At 34.2% G+C, this 21,073-nt stretch overlaps 1 protein-coding gene across 1 annotated transcript in view; it reads right to left on the bottom strand.

Moving 5' to 3' along the window:
- Positions 1 to 21,073, bottom strand: part of LOC108910229 — a 101,461-nt gene that overhangs the window by 27,859 nt on the left and 52,529 nt on the right. The window contains 2 exon segments of the mRNA XM_023455502.1: positions 13,272 to 13,434; positions 17,802 to 17,863. Coding sequence (XP_023311270.1) covers positions 13,272 to 13,434; positions 17,802 to 17,863 — 225 coding nt within the window.

The following is a 21,073-nucleotide window of genomic DNA, read 5'->3' as shown; positions in this document are numbered from 1 at the left end:
CCTGCATTTTCACTTAAATTGAAATATCTCACAAACTGTAAGTCCTAGGTATGCAGAACCTTTAATAAAGTTCACCTATTTTTTTACGGTGCTTTCAAAAATGCAGTAAAATACAGGGTGTTCCATTTAAAAAAACATAACTTTGATATGGTACGCTTTTCCTGGACACCCTGTATATTTCAAAATATTTTTAAAATGTAGCCGTAATCAACCTACACATACCCACCTAAACAGGTTTCTGTAACATTTGCCGTTTGGTCACTAGCGACCGAGGCGTTACTGGTGGCCCACCCTGTATATGTTCAACTGACTTTACAAAGACTATAAAACTGTTTGCATGTCTTTTTAACTTTCTATATTTGTAGTAGACGTCATTATAACTTTCTCTATATAATTATGTTATCGCGTCAAACAACTACTCTGCGAGCTACAGCCCCGTCCACGATCATTACAACCTGTCTAATATCGTACAGCACAGTGGCAGATATAATCAGATGTGATTTCTACTTTTTGTTCGTCTTGTTGCCACGCTTCTCCTTTTCGCGCACATTTGGAGTCACCTAGCTCGCATTGTATTCGCATTTCGCGCGGGCATATTGCGAAATACACAATCTTGTAACGCGTCGCCTGGCCCTAATTTATTTTTTTACCGACCCCCCATCTCTGTGGAGCGAGCGATAAAGTAACCGCCGGCGGGGATGTCTCACAAAAAAAAGTTGACTGATGCCGTCCATTTAGTAAAAAAAATAGGTGATAAAATAAAAATGAATTCGAGAAGTGGGAGCGGAAAGCGCGATTACTTTTAATAAGGATAATTTCGTTGTTCTTGACGGTGTCGCAGAGTAAAATAAGTTACGTGATGCAAAATTATTTTTCTTAATTCTCGAAATTAAAAGAAAAAGGAATTTGGCTGTGATTGGTGTATTTTTTCACGAGATTTTATTCAACCAATCATTGTAGACGCAGTGGTTTTTTATTGTTCGTTGTAAACGAATCACTAACATTGGTGACGCAACGATTTAGGAATTTTACCAGACACGTGGCTAATCTTATTAGAACACCCTGTGCTGTACTGCAACCTGTGCCGATTTCCCTTAATTGAATTTTACTTCAAAGTAACACTTTCTTTATCGCTAGTAGTTTACGGTCCACTCTTAGCTTCAGCTATAATTTATTGTGTTCTATCCTTTATTTTACTACTCACAGTAACTTTTCTAATGCACTCTAAATTCCAGTTTATGAACGCCGCGGGAGCTTCTCAGACGTTATACACGCCATTTTGCCTAAGACGGCCGTAAAAATGATAAATAGTTGGGCGGTTAGGAAGTCACGACTCGGATAATTGTGGGAGCTCTTTTTTTTAATTAACAAGGGAGCTGTAATCTACTTACAGTTACGGACATCTTGAGAGACCAATTGCTGGGTAATTTATTAACTCGAGTATAAAAAAAAAGAAATAAATAATGAAATTATGTGAACGGACGATAGAACTCGGTATGCAATTTAGTTAAATTAGTTATTTGCATATAACTAGTGTACTGCGTACCTAATTAACGTTTATTATTTATTTCCATTCATTATATTACCACTTCTAACGAATTATATACTGTTACCTCATTAAAAACCTTTTATTGACCGAGATACCAGACAAAAGTCATAAAAGAGGACGGCTAAAACGTTGTTATTCCATGCCGTAACGAAGTACCGCTGAAAAAGATCGTTATTTTTACGCGAAAAAGTATAAACCCCGATAAGAAATCCATCACAACTGGCGCATCGGTTTCATTTATCTTAAAAGCCATACAATGTTGGCGTTAAACAAAAAGTGCCAATGAAAAGTTTACGACCGCGGACTATTCGTTACTACAAATTTGATTTATGGTACCGGTGAAATAGAATATTAGCCGCGACAATCACTTACGAGTATGCGATTTATAAAAATACTGTACAACTGAAGCTGAGTAAATGAATTTTGAAATAGAACAATAGAAAGAAAAATAATACTAGGGTTTGTAATTACCAGAGAGCGGACAATTTGTGACTCTAACCTTGAACATAGATATGTCATTCATAAACCTAAATACATTACCCATGACGCAGTGGCGTGTCGGGTATGCATCGGAAATTTACGTGATAATTCACGAAAATTCCACGGTACATACATTTTTAGGCGTTGTAAAATATTTAGAAAATCAGAAATTGTATACTACATATTATTTATTAAATAAAGTTCGGTTAAAAATAGTGTAGTTCTCTTAATTGGAAATTAGGAGTCAATGTAACGAATAACCTCAGGCGACGCACATGATAGAATAGTCCAACTCACGCTCCATTCATAACAGGGCTGCAGTTTGAATTCTGACCAATAGGAATTCGATAAACGCAACCGATGTCGATGGATAGACTAGAGATGGGCGCGAGTGTCATTTCATTTCTTTAGAACAAAATTTACTTAATTGTTTTCTCGTTATTTAACCTGTTCACATGATTTATGGATTTTAAATAAAGGGTACAAATCTTCGCGAGGATAATACGATATATTTGCTATACATAATAATTATATTTTGCATAGTTTATACACAATACATTTTTGAACGCGTACACATCTCTACCAATATTTGACCTATTCTTCGGGTTAAAGTCACACATTGTCCGCTCTCTAGTAATTACACTTCAGTGCGATTCCATAGGCGTATCATTCTAGGGCTCCAAGAAATTCTTAAATCATATAAATACTATAAGTATGAAATAATACATACAGCGTGTTTTTAAACGTAATAACTGTTGATAAAAGACTTCATTTTGATCGAAAAAGTTCATATGAAAGTAGGTCGTAAATCTATTCCTAATCTAGATTCATGGTTTCGAATTTAATATCTTTTTTTAACTTTTACTACAGTGGCGTGGTAGACAGGTCGTTCGAACCCCTTCAAACAGAATTTCTATAGGTACCTATAGTATTTTTTTTTATTTTATGACAATTTTCAAATCGCTGATCAATTTTAAACGAAAAGCTGCTATCATAAAATTAAGTAGAGCAGAGTTTCAAGTCAATATATTTAATTGCTGCAGAGCTACTCGTATTTTTGTAAACATATGAAAGTAAGTTTATTGATTTAACTACGCTAGTCACTCAAAAATAAAGGTCATGTTGACAGTTTTCTTTGATTATCGTGGCGTAGTGCACTATGAATTTCTCCCAACTGGCCAAACTGCGTTAATGTGTTTTAATTTACTTATTTGTTTTAAAATATATAATTTAATGTTAAGAAATAATACTATTACGCATATTACATCCAAAAACTCGATTCTCATTAAAATAAACTTTATACATAAAAAATATGTAATTTCCTGAAGGTTTTTTACATAAAAATATTGTTTTGTAAGAAAATTGTTTATTAATACCATTGTCAATAATTATTTCTCGAAAAATTGCGAATTTTTTTTTTTTTACAAAATTAATAGTTTATAAAAAATTAATAATTAATTATTGCAAAATGGACCGCAGTTGTTATTATTTTCATGCGCTACCCCAGATTAAAAAAAAAACGTTAAAATTGGTCCACAATTACCGGAGATATCGCAAAATTTTAGGGCAGTTAAGTCTCGGAATGTTTCTGTCTTATTTCTCCCACAACATTCTAGGTGTAAAAATGTATTCGAGGATGTTTTTAAAGGGTTAAAATTAAAAATTACTATAAAAGCAACCTTTAGTTAATTGATTTATTCCCGAAATTTCAAGTCTTAATGTTTATAAATAAACAAGTTATGAAAAAAAAAACGCGATCTCGGCTAAAAATGGTCCTAGAACAATTTTTCTTTTAAATTCGTGAAAAATTACCAGGATTACAAATATCAAAGCGGCTTTGAAAAATATTCATTCTTGGCAAAGTTATTAACGAAAAACCTTATAGAAAAATTACACTATTTGTTTATACGCCGTTTTGAAAAGGTTAGCCTATGAAATTACAATTTCCAATTGCATATCTTGAAAATGTAAGTCAAGACGAAACAAGTGAGCCCTCATAAGGCCCTTTACTATAACGCTAACAACTGCGTTTTGCAATTGAAAAAATGCTATTTCTAATAAACAAATGCAAAAGCTCGTAAACAAATAAATATTTTTTTACCAAATTTTCAGGGTTTCTTAAGCGTAACAAAATACAACTTTTACTGCAGTTTAGAGACGATGTATGTTATTTTCTTCTATTTATAGCAAATTCAAATTTCGCTGGTTTTTTGCAATTATTTAAACAAATTGATAATGGATTTTAATTTAGCAGGTCTCAAATGAAGCGTTTTTTAAAAACCTAAGTATAAACAAAAGCAAAAACTCCTGTTGGAGAGTTCTTTTAAATATAGCTAAAAAAAAACTACATTTTTGGAAATTTTTAAATTATAATCATTGTTTACACAATGATCTTGCTGTTTTAAACCGATACTTTTTGGGAAATATTATTTCTTTTGCCTAAACTAACGATTAAACCAAGTTTCAATCTGAAACGAATTTGTGTACATTTTTTTTTCATTTAGGTACTGGACTAATTCCTTACTATTTTGGGGCTGGAGCATAAATACTAGTGGCGTGCACCATAATTACCAGTCTTACTAGATGCACGGAACGTCTCCTTGCCTGTTCGGAAGGGCGTTGTGCTAGACAGGGCTGAAATTAGTATTTCAAAAACAGTTTTCTCTAGCGAACAGCAAGAGGCGTAGGTAAATTCGTGAAAGGGGCCACCTCAGGCGTAAGTAATCATGCCTGCCGTTGAAAAGGAACGAGGAATATAAATACATATTACACATTGTGTTCCGCAAGGCGGAAAATCAAATATCCCAAGACAACTAAGAAAATTTCATTTACCACGATAAAATGGAAGCATTGTTCCGAAGAAGCGTAGACCTCGAAATGTAACGAACGGTGCAATTAAGTCTCATTAGGATTCAGTAAACGTTGACTAGTATGTATATACGTAGGGTACACCTATGTTTTGACGTATACGGGTTGAAAGGCTCAAAATCCTCCTCGAAACCTCTCGTTGCCCACATAATAATAATAATATGCTGCACCTCTCCAGGTACCTCCAAACTCTGTTAATAGTATAAACAGACAGGGTTGGGTTTAATTTTAGGAGTATATTCTTAATTAGGTGTTCTAAATGATCCTGAGGGTACAGCAAGCTTCAAAGACGGTGGCGGTTGGTGGATCTAGAAATAGGGGATCAAAATGTCAACATACCTCAGATTATACATAACAAATCGATCCTACGATTCTTTCGAGATGCCAAGTGCTAATAACTAGTTAAGTTTTGAAATCAGTACAGCTGATTGGTGGAATTAAAAAATCTGCCACAATTTTTTAAATCCAACCAATCAACTGCTCTCATTTCATGTCATAATCTGAGAATCGGCGAAAGAACTCGCCTTTTCTCGTTGAAGTCGTTTATTTGCTTTATCAAGATTTTTCGTACTAGCATAGCTAATGCACTTAAGATTTCTTGTCTTGTTGTATTTCTTAAACATGTCTTTAGCATTTTTGAGTATTGTCATAGGGAGAGTAGACAATGTTTTTAAAAGTTTCAAACTTTTATTTATTTATTCATTTAAAAAATTACACACTCAACAGGCAATGTCAAAAAACAGGATAATATGTTAAGTCTATTATTGATTAACTATAAAATTTAAATTTCGTTTTGCTTTATCTATGCCGTTTTCTTCATTGCTCTTGTTATTGTCATGTAAATAAAGGTTGCTGTGTTAAAAAGTATTAAAGATAAGAAATATTAAATTAATTTATAGGAAAAATTCAACTAGCTACTTGACCTTGTTTTTTAAATTATAATTATATTCAATATTTTGGTTATTTATTTTTGAAAACCCCATAAATTTATACATCGTTGTAAAGAGAATTTCGCTTTTCTTCTAATGAGGCAAAATTCGATATGGCGAACTATAATTCAATTGGACAAAATTAAATAGCGCCTCGTAGAAAAAAGATAAAAAAAACAAAAAATAGCGTTTTAAAGCTTAAGTGGAACAGATTAAGGGAAAAATAATCACATTTTACCAGCACCCCATTTACACCCTCAAAATTGATCCCCAAAATTATAATTTTGGAAAAAAAATTCCATTTTTTGCTCTCGTTTGAAAAAAAAATAAAAATTTTAATGATACAAAACTTTTTTTTATAGTTTTTGAGATGAGGAATAAGGATCCATTGTTTAAATTGAGCTAAAAAAATTTAGAACCCTTAAATTTACGAATATTTCAGTTTATGATGTTTTTAGCTCTGATTTCCGCTCTTATGCATCGATTTGCTTGAAATTTGGAAAGTAGGTGGGGAATAGCTCAAGAAACAAAATACATCCTATGCTGATATGTATTTTTACCCTGGGGTGGTTTCTACCCCTTTGTAGGGGTTGAAAATAAATTTTGCCAAAATAATCCCGGAAATCGATAGAGCAACTAATTTGAAGCAAAAAATGTGTCATACAATTTTTTTGATAAACCAATACTTTTTGAGTTATTTGCGATTGAAAACCCAATTTTTCAATTGAATATTTAAGTTTTCAATCGCAAATAACTCAAAAAGTATTGGTTTATCAAAAAAATTGTATGTTACATTTTTTGCTTCAAATTAGTTGCTCTATCGATTCCCGGGATTATTTTGACAAAATTTATTTTCAACCCCTACAAAGGGGTAGAAACCAATCCCAGGGTAAACATATATATCAGCATGGGTGTATTTTGTTTCTTGAGTTATGCCCCACCTACTTTCCAAATTTCAAGCAAATCGATGCATAGGAGTAGAAGGAGAGCTAAAAACATCATAAACTGAAATATTCGTAAATTTAAGGGTTCTAAATTTTTTTAGCTCAATTTAAACAATGGATCCTTATTCCTCATCTCAAAAACTATTAAAAAATGTTTTTTATCATTAAATTTTTTTTTTCAAACGAGAGCAAAAAATGGAAATTTTTTTCCAAAATTATAATTTTGGGGATCAATTTTGAGGGTGTAAATGGGGTGCTGGTGATATGTGATTATTTTTCCCTTAATCTGTTCCACTTAAGCTTTAAAACGCTATATTTAGTTTTTTTAATCTTTTTTCTACGAGGCGCTATTTAATTTTGTCCATACCTAAGTCCAAATGAATTATAGTGTGGCGTCCATACACAATTTTGTACTAAAATTTTGAAAAACAAGTGAAATACGACTAAAAGAAGAAAGCATAATATCGCTTTCCTTTGAATATCTTCGGAATTTTCTAAATTTAAAAACGAACTCGTGATCGGTTTAAATTCTGCCCATTTTTGCTGGTTTAACAATTTCCATCTCTTAAAATAAGAAGGACACCTGCATTGGACAATTAAAAAGATGTACCCCTGTATTTAGCACATTAGTATTTCTTGTGTATGTTACAAACTATTATTAACTATAGTCTATAGATCATTAACTGTTTGGTCATTTTGCGTCAGCATAGACGGAATAGAAGCTACATTTCTCTTGACATTGATAAAGGACCAAAAACTTTTTAGACTATTTTGTATATTGCTTTCTATACGTTGTACGTACAACTTATAAGAAATATACTAATCCTCATTTTATTTGGGATCGCAGATATGGAAACTTGTTAAAAAAATAATAACACCAACATAATTTTTCCATTTTTTTTTTCGTTTTCAGAAATAGTAATACACAAGTTATTGTTTATAGATAATAGATAATAGATATAAGATATTAAATTCGTCTTTACTATAGTAAAAAATCACTATTTTAACATACATTCTGTTTTAATTTAATTAAATTGAAAATGTTTCGAGGAAATGTTTTTTTTTACTTTCTAAAGAAAAACATCTGCCTAATACTAAATAACTCACAGCATACTCGAGTCACTGAATTTGACTGCATAAATGCTTAATATACAGGGTGTTTTTGAATGGAGTAGCATAAATGATATCAGTGAATCTACATTTCAAAAGAACACGATCTGCAAAAAATCGCCTTAGTAAAATGTTCACCCCTGAAGAGATATGGGCCTTCAGTTTCCAAAAAAATTTTGAAAATTGGCTGTAATTTGAAAACCGAACGAGGTACAAATAACAAATTTTTTACAGGTTGTTTACTAATACAGATGCGAGTTTTCAACTATTTTTCGAAAATTTTAACCCCTCGAAAGGGGTTGAAATAACCACCCCTCAAGCCATTTTTTGCCATAACTTTTATATTTCGTAAAAACTCGATATCCAAAAATACGCATTAGATAAACTGGTTCTTTTAGAAACTTTTACCTCTCTAGCAATTTTCCTTTAAAACTTTTCGTTTATTAATAAAAAAATAAAATGTATTACCATTCACCTCACACCGTATATGATTGCAATCAATCAAAGAAAAACTAAGTGTGCTGCTGTCATGCCAGTTGTCACAATTAACTCTTCTGTAAGTTGTCACTGTTATCAACTAAATACTTTTTGGGTGTAAATTAAGAAGAATTATGCCAAATTTTACTAACGATGAATATGTGGACATGCTACAAGTGTATTTTGAAAATATAGAGTTGAATGCGACTTTTTGTTTCGGCAAGCTGAATTTATCACTATAGTTGCTAAATATTATACAATACAATACAGTATTGTACAATAACATATTAGTTTCCACAGTCATAAAAATGGGGGGAAGATTGCTTACAGGGTGGTTAATTGTATAATTTTTACGTAAATTCACGTTTTTCGCTTATAACTTTTTTCCGTTTACTTCCACGAGAAAACAGTAAAGTACCTTTTTTTCGTCTTCAAAAGACCTACAAAACTAGCCCTCGAGCGTAAAAAAATATTGATTAGATCAAAAGTTATAAACAGGAGAAGTTTATTTATGACTTTTGAATTAAACATTTATAAACTGCATTATTATTACCAGAACGTTTTGGTATTGCATCCTCTCATTTATTGTCACTGTCTAATAACTCACACGAAATCTGAAATCGGTAAGTTGTTATTCAACGAATCTTGACGATTTTTTTTCAACTTAAAGTTCTTTTCATAAGCTTTCCGAATATGTAATAATATATAACTATATCACGCTCGTGCGTCGTATATTTCATTTTGCAACTAAGGCTAAAAAATAAAAATAAATTCCAGCTTGCAAATTTGAAATTTAAAAAAAAATGACAGATTTCAACGTATTATTATGAAATCTACCATAAAAAAAAACAGTGCGATTGTGGAAGATCATCCAGACTAATAATTAGTTAATTTGTTTATAAGGCCATAACTTGTAAACTATTCAACTTACCAATTCCAGATTTCGTGTGAGTTATTAGACAGTGATAAGGAATGAGAGTATGCGATGCTAAAATGTTCTGGTAATAATAACGCAGTTTATGAATGTTTATGCATGAAGAAGAGGACACCGGATTGCCTCTGTTTAAAGAGAATCGTTACTGAGAAAAAAAGTGCAATAATATTGCCTGTAAAACAGTATTTTAGTAGTTCTTAATGTTTCCACGAATTTTGGGCTGCTCAAAACAACTGGAATCTGTCCGAAGTGCGTAATAGGAAAACCGTCACCTAATATTTCTCACACGGAGCCCTGAAGGGACAACAACAAAAGTCTAAACACCCACATCGACAAATCCGGGAGGCAGGATCCGTCCTGGGGACCTAATATATAAAGTTTTACATTTATCATTATCATTTAAACAATGCCGAAGTTTCAGATAATAAAGCGAGGAAAACAAATCCCAAAATAATCAAAACTTGGGACGAAGTCGGCTGAGGCCGAAATAAACGATTATATTCTTTCCGAACTACTTATCGACTTTCTTTGAACCCCGGAGATAACGAAGAAAAGTTAGCCATTTAGTGTAGAAATGGGAAACTTGTAAATACTTAATGCGTTTCATAGGATACCCGGTTAATGACTGCCACCGAAAACGGCTTGTTTCGTTTATTAAATAATAGGCAGTCTTCGCAGAAAACGTGTAAAAAGCTCAATTATCAAAGTTGCCGTTAATTCTACACGAGTGTTTTGTACTTCGTACATCATCAGCCATGCTGAAAATTAAGGGGTAAAGTTCACATAAAGTTTCGGTGAAATAACTTCGTTCCGGGGGGTTGCAGTTGAAAATTTTAAAACTATTTGCAGGCGTATATCGGAAGCTCATTAAGCAATATTCGATGTGGAGAGTACTACGGCAGACCTCCATGATCAGAATCAATTTCATGTTAATACAAAAAAAGCAATGGGCGCAAACTTCATACTCAGAGCCTTTTATATATACAGGGTCGGAAAGTCCCCATGGTTCATCGGCCGTTACGTGAGAGCGATAAAGAAAGCCATAGAAATCCGTGCGATAGACAAGGATGGCTATAATGAAGGCGTCTAACAATCACCGCCCATTTCGCCCTTCCACAAATAAGAAGTGGATCTTGGAGCATTTTAATTGACTGATTTTTTCAGGTGCGATTTTTGGTTAGGCAAAACTATTCTAACTATTATTTTCACAGGTCGAAAAATAACAATAGATAGAGGGAAAGACAAAAACTATACCACAAATAACTCCATCGGATCGAGCTAGTCGAACGGTGTGACGTCGCAAACGTTCTGCGAACGGTTTGGACCGTTTTGAATATTTTATGAATTAGAAATTATTTGTCACAATTAATATTAAAACCATCATCCTGATTTTTTCACTACATATTTAGGGGGGCGAGTGCTTATTATAATTATAAATTCAATATTACTGAAAGATCCCATTAGAGCTCAATCTGTATCTGCATATCGTTGTATTTAAAAGTGACCACCCCGTATCGTCATCTGTCACGAACGTGTTTCCGACGTCATCCATCTTGCAACTGTCCCCTGTACCCTCTCCCAATCGGGTGTAAGATAATAGCGGCGTTCTCAAACTGGGAACGAACGGCGTCGAGCCGCCGTCGTCGCCGTCGCCGCGTCCGGACGTATTGATCATAAAGTGACAAAGTTCCGGCACAAATTAGTTGACCGTACCGGTTATTAGTTGCCGGCCGTCCGATACGGGGGGGCATCAATCACCGGCGACGCCAAATAAAAAGGGTTAAACGCTCAGGGACCGACCGAGGCGACAAAGAACAAACGGCCGCGGAGGATTAGGCCGTTCGGCCCCCTGTATCCGAACAGTTAATCCGTCAGATTGAATTACCGAAATGATAAATTGCGATCCGGTTCCGGTGATAAACGAAGTAGGGGATCGGTCATTTCGTTCGATAACGGCGCCCAGATATGTTCCTGGTCAGTCGGGAAGGGCGAAAAATTATTTTAAAAATTGAATTTTCAATATTTGGCTCACGTTTCTATTATTTATGTATTTATTTAGAAATATGTATAATATTCAACGGGACAAAATCTCTGTTAGGCCGGTAACATACTGGAGAAACAAATTTCGTGAAATTTGTAGTCAACTAGAAGATCATTTATAAAGGTCACAAACAATAGCGACCCCGGAACTGACCCTTGGGGAACCACCGAAAATAAAAATTTTATCTACTGTACAAAATGCTACTGAAATAACGAACAAAGAATTCTCGTACATTTTTTTTTTTTGTAAAACGAATAGTTTTGGAGTTATATTAAATTTATTAAACTAATTTTTGATCCATTATTTCTACAAGACTATCAGTTCCTGTGTTCCTGATATTTTTTATATATTCCGCACTCGTGTACAATTCCCTTAAAGTTTACTAACCTAATTTAAGTGTAATAGTAAAAGTAAATTTTCACAATCACAAAATTCGCTGTTTTAATTTGATTGAACTTTGCAAGTAGCAAAGTATGACGTGTAAAACAAGCGTTAGAAACAAATTGTCCCAGGGTCAGGCAAAAGCCGCTCGGGAATTCGCTCCTTTTGCATTAAATAGAGCTTATTTTTACGGTAATATAACTTGATGCGTATATCTATTGTATTCTATCCCATTAAGGAGGTATATCGGTGACTATGAGAGGCCTTCATTATAGCCATCCTTGTCAATCGCATGGATTTCTATGGCTTACTTTATCGCTCTCACATAACTTCAGATAGACCATCGGTACTTTCCTACCCTGTATACATTTTTCCTAAATCCCATGTACATTGCTAGCAACAATAAATTATCCACAATAGATGATTTTTTGTAATGTTTTTAAAAAACTAGATTAATTAAAAAAGACTAGGAAGCTGTGATATGGAATAAAAAATACAGTTGATAAATCCTTTTAATATATTTAATGGTTTATAAAAACAACGTAATCATTACCCAGCAATATTCAGGGGTTACATAAAGTTTTCTTTACTTGATTAATATAATTAGTAATACTTGAGATAAAAGCATTTGTACGGAATAACAAAGGAACATAAATATTTCTCAGCAAACTTTATATCTAAAAAATTAGTTATAGTTGCAAAACTTTTGTAACATTACTAAAATAGAGATTAAAAACACGAACAGTGAGTAATAATGTAATTTCTGTCACAGAACCTTCAAAATTGCATCCAACATTTTCTTTGACTTGGACGAGAGATGGGCGCGAGTGTCATTTCATTTCTTTAGAACTAAATTAACATAATTCTCGTTGTTTTACCAGTTCACATGATTTACGGATTTTAAATAAAGGATACAAATCTTCGCGAGGATAATACGATATATTTGCTATATATAATAATTATATTGTACATAGTTTACACACAATACATTTTTGAACGCGTACGCATCTTTACCCGAATTTGACGCGCAATATCTCCGATGTCCGAGGTCTGTAGGTTCGCAGTGTGTACAACTGCTAGTCAATTATTAGCGCTGTTGCCACATCTACATAGTCTTTATGCGTTCATTAAATATAATTTAAAACTACTTAAATATGATATTTTTATGTTGTTAATTTTCAATATGTATGTTATGTGCATATTGAGTAGATTTCTTTGCTATATAGATAATGTTTATCGCAAATAATTTCAATAGAATTTAATTTTTTCAAGTTGGCAGCGGGCTTTAGTCCCATAAGAAAAGCATAGGACCCCCCCTGCGCTCCTCACTTCCCTCGGACCCCGATATACCTGCTTAATTCAAACACGAATTTCGATTTTGAGCTAATTTAGAGCTACATATTTCATGTAAATTTTTAGATACACCTAAATTGAACCGCTCTTTATTATTATCGAATATTTCGTGAAACGTCATTGACCAAACGACCCTATATAAAAACCGACACCGCCCGATGTATTTTTGATCCTCGAATAAAGTGGGGAAAATACCAGCGCTTACCTGGAGAGACAGCAGCGTCCTGAGCGACGTATCCTTTTCGGAAATAGTAATGTTGCCGATGTAGCCCCTGTCCGCCCATTTGTTCAGGATGGATCGGATCCTCTTCTCGTCCTTCTTCAATCCGAACACGTGGAACGTTACGTCGGCCCCAGACATGAAGTGCCTGAAAACGGGCCAAGTGAAATATTTCATGAGCTGGACTGAATAGTGGATGAGGACGTTTTAATATTTTAAAACCTCCCAGGATGTGAATGTATCGACCAGTTTTACGGGGGTGTATGTATTATGAACGGGAATTGTTCAGATCGGACACGGGATAACGGGACTGTTAAAACTTTGTTTGCGGTTTCACCGCGCTTTTACATTTTCATTTATTTTTAAATAGAAAACAAAACAGACAGTCTCGATATGAACTGTATATATAGTACCTAGTATCTAGCCATATCGTAAAATTAGTCGTTTATAAAAAACTTAGCCGATTTATAAAATATGGTCAGAATTTCAGAACATTATACTAAAAACTCATTCAATTATAAAACATAGTATTAAAAACACATTAAATGCTAGGTTAATGACCGAATATTACAAGGGGGTTTAAGTAATGATTTGAAAATTCTTTTTACGGCGTAAATATGCATTTAATTTTTTTTTATGGCGTATTTTTCACAAGTCATCAAAGTTGATAAAATAATTTTAAAGCATTTGATCGATTTTTTAATACTTGAAATAGTAATTAAAAGAATTGCACGTACAGAAATGTGAAAAATAATAGCCTCGAAGGCAAATTCACGTACACGAAATATTGGGACTCCCTGTATGAACAAAAACTTCCGAAGATTGTAAATTTATTCTCTGGCAAGTTCTTGGTTCCGTTATAAAATACAGTTTTAGGTGTTTCTATACATATTATACACTCTCTTGGTAGGAAGGAATTAAACCCCAGAGCGATAGTTTCCAAGTAAAAACAGAGCGGTCTGCTAATCGGAGGTGCAATGTCTAACGCGGCGTAGCCCATAAACTGCTTAACCATAAATTATGGACTAACCAAGATTCTCTTGCACTTTAGGGGTTTCTTGGTAACTAGAAAGATTTACTGCACAATTTGTAATTTCTTCATTCCTAAAGTCCTGACGTAAATTACGTGTTACGTTAAATTTACGTTCATCCAAGCTAATATTTCATCGGGCTGTGTGTTTCGATAAGAAACTAATAATTTACATCCAAATTAGATGAAAATAGACAAACAATTTCTAGAAGTGCAAACTAACTGACTTAATAATTATATTTTTGGCCTACTGTTGGCTATGCGCACTTAGAAATTATTTATTTTGTTATTCTTTTAGATACGTAGTTGTCTGCAGCAACATAATAGTTATAGGACCTTAGAAACACATGCAACATAGTTTATGATTGATTATATCAAACGATTTTCAATTTTCAAGCAAAGAAATAAGTCAGAGCTAATTAAAGTCAATACAATCCAAGCCAAGTATACTGTAGATAAAAATTCATTTGTAGTTGCATCTATAGTGACGTTAATTTCATTTGTAGTTCCTCGAAATCTAACTATGTATAATCAAAGCTCTACCATGAAAACAATCCATCAGATTCCATGCCGTCAATTTCGATGAATGAATGAAAAATCCTACAACTTTTCGGTGGGGCTATTATTAAAAAAATCAAAACGAGCAGTTCTCATAAACCCCTAATCAGAATCGGAGCCGTTTTGCGTATCTGTTTTTTAACAACAGTTTTGAGAACTAAACCCCCACCGATTACACGTTATTATATTATTAGGGCGGGGAACGAAATAGGCGCCTGACAAAAGTTCCGAACTCTCGGCTCGACTGGCTAAATTAGTTCCAAAATTATTCCGACCGCTTCTAACTCGTCTTGGATCTCCTCCCGCGGCTCTGTATGGAAACAGATACTTTATTTCTGGGTATACTTTAGGCTGGAGACGTTCTAAAAGGGTGGTTGACATGCCTGAGAGGGCTCAATAGACGCGAAGTTGATTAGCAAGAATACCAAATATGGAGGAGTCATTGAGTAAGGGGGGCTGTTTAATAACATTGTTACAAGAATGCTTAGAAATTAAGTGTTCTATTTTCTGTTCTCGTGGTCTACCTGTCCATTCGAGCGTGTTTACTGAAAAGTTGTTTAAGGCAGATTTTAATCAACAACCAAGGACGTATAATTTTAAAACTTTGGGGTTATGTATTGTTTCTGAACATCCTTTATAGCAACGTGTTAAACAATTTCCATTATTTAATAACTTTCTGACGTATATACCTATTATGGTGTAATTGTGCGAGGTATTTGAAAAATCGTGTAACAAACTTTGAGAACTAACAGACGTTTCTACTCGTAGTACTGATGCCACATTTGTAAAATACAAGGCAAATTCTATAAGAATACAGTCATAAAGAACGTATTAATTTTTTACTAGGTGGTTTTTCGACCTTATGTATTTTGGAGACACATTTTGGGACATTTAAAAAAATGTCCAAATCCAAAAATTTTGAAATATATCAAAAAATTCTGGAAAATTTTTTTGAGTATTCCTCGAGTGATTCTAAACAATTTTTGGTTCATCTAATTTTTCCCCAGGTTGCGAAATTTCGAATTAAAAAATCGCTTCTCCACGAAAATTTTTGGAACATTATGATCGTTTTTGCGAATATGAAAAATTTTTCTCCCTACTTTCACGCAGACAGTTTTGTAGTATTTATCAAAACGAAGATTTTCAGCTGAAAAAAATTTCGAAAAACATCAACTTGCGCCATGTAGGACCACATTTGCCCCGAAAATCAGTTTTTTTTCATAAAAATCGAATTTTGGAGTCAATTTTAAAAAAAATGAAGACCGAAATAAAAAATCCCAAATGAGGGATCGATAGGGACATTCAAGACGAACATTTTGAAAAAAAATTCACCCGAAACAGTTGAACTATGTGGGGTGTAGAGTAATTTGAATGCCACAGTGGCGTTTCTTCATAATTTCATTAAAAATTAAGTTCCTATTTTAAGAGATTCATAATTACTGCAAAATCGACATTTTATTTTATTTATTCAAAAGCTGGAAAACAATTGTCTTGAAATTTACTAAATGTTTCACAATAATAATTGTTTACATTTTTTCCGTAGGATAAGTCTACCGCGGGCACACGTGGTATGCACCAGCTGTGTAGCGTTATGTTAAGCGCTGTTGTCACGTTGTAATTAAACTCCCCAATATTAATACTCGCTGTATTTTGAAAACTGTTAATCTTACGCTCCTGTAATATACAACTTTTTTGTTCATTTATGATTACTCTATCTCATGCTGAAATAATGGCAGTCAAACGTCATACACCCTTTATAAGCATATATCTACAGTCTTTTACATGATGGCGCAGTCCGTTTGCTACTACATAGTATTTTTGTTACAAACAAAACCTCTATTGATTGGCCTAATACTAAAAATGTATTACTTTAAATACGACCGAGACTCGTTCCAAGAACAACGATATCGACAAACGCCTCGCGCCTCTCGCCAGGGCCCCGTCGTACACAACGGATCCTTGGGCGCGCCTCCCCTGATAAGTATTACAAACAACCGCCGGCGGCCCTCTCGGCTATTTCTAAACTTCGCTAATGAACAACCGACAAGAGCCTCGCGTCGCATCGCGGCAACTCCGTATCTTAATAGATATTACCCCGTACGTCTCCACGCCGCCCCAGACCACCCACCGCCGACAATACCGCTTTTCCGGTGCAGTAAACAGCTACATACCCAGGTATTACCGTTTACAAACGGCCGTCGTTCTGCCGGAAGAGCCGCGCAATTAATTTAATCCGCTGTTCACTAAATTCGACCGAGTCTGGACGAGCCACGGACCCCAGTGGAAGGGCAGAAGTTCCGACAGACAACACGTTTCCCATTTATAGATAAAAGTAGAAAGATTACATTTTTTAGTGAAATTTTGTGTCCGCAACAAGTTTCACTTCGATATACCTACATGATGTGTCTAAAATGCGTAACTATATTGTAATGGTAAATGCTATACCACAAATCGCAAAAGCTTGTACGGGATGCACCGTAAAAATGAACTGTGCAGAATATGTTACCAACAGGTCTTTTTGTTTAAGTAAATAAACGCTGACTTCATTGCAGCAAAGTGTGGATCAACTAACTATGCCATTACCACCTAGATTAATCAATCATGACGTCACGTGGAGAGAGATGCGTTACAATAAGTCATTATTAATAAACAGTAGTGTCAATAATATGAAAATGAATCAAAAGTTTTTCGTAGGTCTATTACAAACACACGGAATACAAATATGAAATTTACACTACTTTAGAACTCACGCAGCACGACAAATAAATCCCACGCAGACAATATCCACAGATCTCTATTAGATTTCCATGTGACGTCATTTCAAGTAAACAGATATTATACGTCTTGCTCGCGAATGTTTTACTTTTTATAAAGAAATCTCGATGTCGCTTTTACTTAAAAAAAAAGTCTGTAACACAAATACTTACACAACGTTAATGACGGACACATCCTCCACCCTGGAGAAGTTCATCTGGAGGTTCCTGAGCAACTGGAAAGAAATTAGCCTTTAATGAGACATCACAAAAAAATTAAAGAAAGAAATAATGCCGAAAGAGGTGAACGAGTCCGGCCGGGGCAGCAAAGTATTTATTTTGGGTTCAGGTTTCCCTCTAGGAAAATATGAAGAGAAATATTTACAAAGGGACCTAATTAAAGACGTCGGCAACAATCCAGCAGGGGGTTATTTTTCTTTTATTGTCGTCGTTTCTCTGTTTTTTTTTGCGCCCAGCCTCGAAGCTGAACTTCAGTGCGACCACGGCATATTCCCTCTCCTCCCACCCCCCTACTTCACAGGTTACCACTTGTTAAATATAATTCAAAAGGTCAAATGTACAAAGGTCTCTTTACGACCGGTATTAGGGACAATTATTTGTCCAAAGGTCGTTTGAATATGACCGGACGGATCCCTTGATGTTCGAGGGAGTTCTTTTATTAAATACAGGGTCGGAAAGTCCCCATGGTTCATCGGCCGTTACGTGAGAGCGATAAAGTAAGTCATAGAAATCCGTGCGATAGACAAAGGATGGCTATAATGAAGGCGTCTCATAGTCACCGCCCATTTCGCCCTTCCACAAATAAGATCCTCTTCCACTTGTAATTCAGCGACCGGTGGTCATCTTTGTTTTCGTCGTTTGCCTTTTCTTTAATAGATGTCACTACTTATACAATTTCGACTTCGGTTCCAATATTTTAACACCATCCGTTAACACACGCGTAACAAAGAAAACTTTTTACAGTAGCTAGTAGATACCTCTGTTTGTAAATCTAGTGACCTTGTTTCCTCTACTGAGAAGTTATTCAACTGGAGTATAGTGCTCAGCTGCATTTAAAGTTCATTTAATTGTTATTTAAGTATACTTTTTAAAATGACTTAAAAATCCCAAGAAATAAAGCAAAATTCCCTATTTCCCCAATTCCAAAAAAATCTGTAGATCATCACTCTTTCTAGGGCTGCCCTCTGCACTTAAATTCTTGTCTAAGCTGCCACTGGATGGCATAAATCGAGTGATCCTAAATTAGCCAGTAAGTTGCATCATCACTTATTTATTATTTACCCGCAACCAAATGACCGTACACCGTGGCCAGCTTAAATTTAAGCAGAATCCGATCCTGTTCCAAACGCTTACGAAGGGTAACGGAGGCTAGCCTCCGCTGCGCAGGCTGTATGTGACCCTTATATAAAACATATGAGTCTAAATGAGCGTAGCCTCTGGTGTATTTTTCACGACCCATAAATAAGTGCAAAATGAACAAATATGTCGCTTCATTTACATTTATTTTAGTTTCCAGTAAAGTAGTTACTGCAGGTACTTCCAAGACTAATAATAAATTAATTATTCTTTCATACTTTTCGTATTACGTTACTTGGTTGACTTTTATTTTCTAAGTGGTCGCTACTACCTTTTATTATACAACAGTGGAGTTGTATGAATAGAAAGAATTTTTCAAATGCATTCAATGCATTTTTAAGCACACATCACGCATTCTGTTACATACCCCAGCATGCGAGGAGTTTATTTTTATTCTTTACCCCTGTATTATGTTTACTTTCATATGCGAATTTCAAATGTGCTTGTGTATGTACGTTTCAACAAGAGCTGCCACTCTACACTTTATGCAATACATACATGCACGTTTTCATATTTAACGAGTGGAATATTGGAAAATAAATGTTTCTCCTGTTTTTGCGCGGTTATTTTTACTAATCAAATAAACGACGGGAAATGCACCGGCGACAGACCGGCATTTCTCGACCAACAGCAAATTTAATGTTTTATCGGGGCTAATATTAATAAAACACAAAGGGTTACAATGTAATGCGGTTTAGCGTGCTAATAAAATTAAGTTCATGTATAGTCCAGTAAATGAAAAAAAAAAAAAAAAAATTGTAAAAAAATTTGTTTCAGGTTGAAACTTGGTTTAATAGTTAGTTTAGTTATATTTCCCAAAAAGTATCGGTTTAAAACAACAAGATCATTGTTTAAACAATGATTAAAATGTAGAAATGACCAAAAATGGAGTGTTTTAGCTGTAATAAAAAGCGCTCTCCAACAGGAGTTTTTGCTTTTGTTTATACTTATGTTTTAAAAAACGCTTCATTTGTGACTTGCTAAATTAAAACCATTAAGAATTTGTTTAAATAATCGCAAAAAATGCATTTTATAGTAATTTTTAACCCTTTAAAAAACGTCCTCGAATACATTTTTACACCTGGAATGTTGTGGGAGAAATAAGACAAAAACGTTCCGAGATTTCAAATCTTAACTGCCCGAAAATTTTGCGATATCTCCGGTAATTGTGGATCAATTTTAACGTTTTTTTTTTAATCTGGGGTAACGCATGAAAATAATAACAACTGCACCGTACATTTTGCAATAATTAATTATCAATCTGAAACGAATTACCTTCTGATTTACATGTATTACAAATTTCATTTACTGGGCTAGTAGACACAGAAATATGATAGGGACAGTAGACAGACAGCAGAATAATTTCTACTTAGTGTTTGGCGACCAATTATTTCATATTTTAATAATAGCTTCGCGTTCGTGAACGTTTTTTAACGAAAATGACCCGTTAAGGACGGGATTTTGTACAAAAAATATCGCCCAGCGTGAGTCACGGAACGGGACCCCGGCAGGTGCTGCTCTAGCGGCCAACGCTTCAAGGTGTGTTTTTTAACAGAACGACGAAGTCTAATAATTTACGCTGGACGTAAACGGCTCGATTTTTCAGGAGCGGCTCCAATTTGTGTACATACAATCTTATAAGGAAAGAGAGTAAAGATTTTATTAATCATTAATAGATTATCGAGGACAATAATATTTTTTTTATTAAGTAGGCAATAATTTTTAGTTAATAAGGTTAAACAATCTTATAATTACCATTCCTTTATTATAAAAGCAGATATAATTTTTAAAATTACATGTAGTTTCTTCTTCAAAAGCTTAAAAAACGTATAACAGGAACAGTCAACAGTCTAATGTTTATATTTTCACGTTAACGATCCGATACGTAAATTAACTGCTATTTTCAGTAAAAATGATATAACTTGAATTATTTTTTTACTTTGGTGAGTCGTATTAATTTAAAAACACTGCCTAATTACTAAAATATATAGCTACTTATATATACTTATACTAACTTGCTACTAATTACGTTTGGAGAATAATATGTATAGTAGGGTGGCACAAAAAAA

This window comes from Anoplophora glabripennis, unplaced genomic scaffold (assembly GCF_000390285.2).
Source record: "Anoplophora glabripennis isolate ALB-LARVAE unplaced genomic scaffold, Agla_2.0 scaffold703, whole genome shotgun sequence".
Taxonomy (NCBI): domain Eukaryota; kingdom Metazoa; phylum Arthropoda; class Insecta; order Coleoptera; family Cerambycidae; genus Anoplophora; species Anoplophora glabripennis.
Note: the sequence above shows the minus strand (reverse complement) of the source record. Positions and strands in the feature narration are given on the sequence as shown.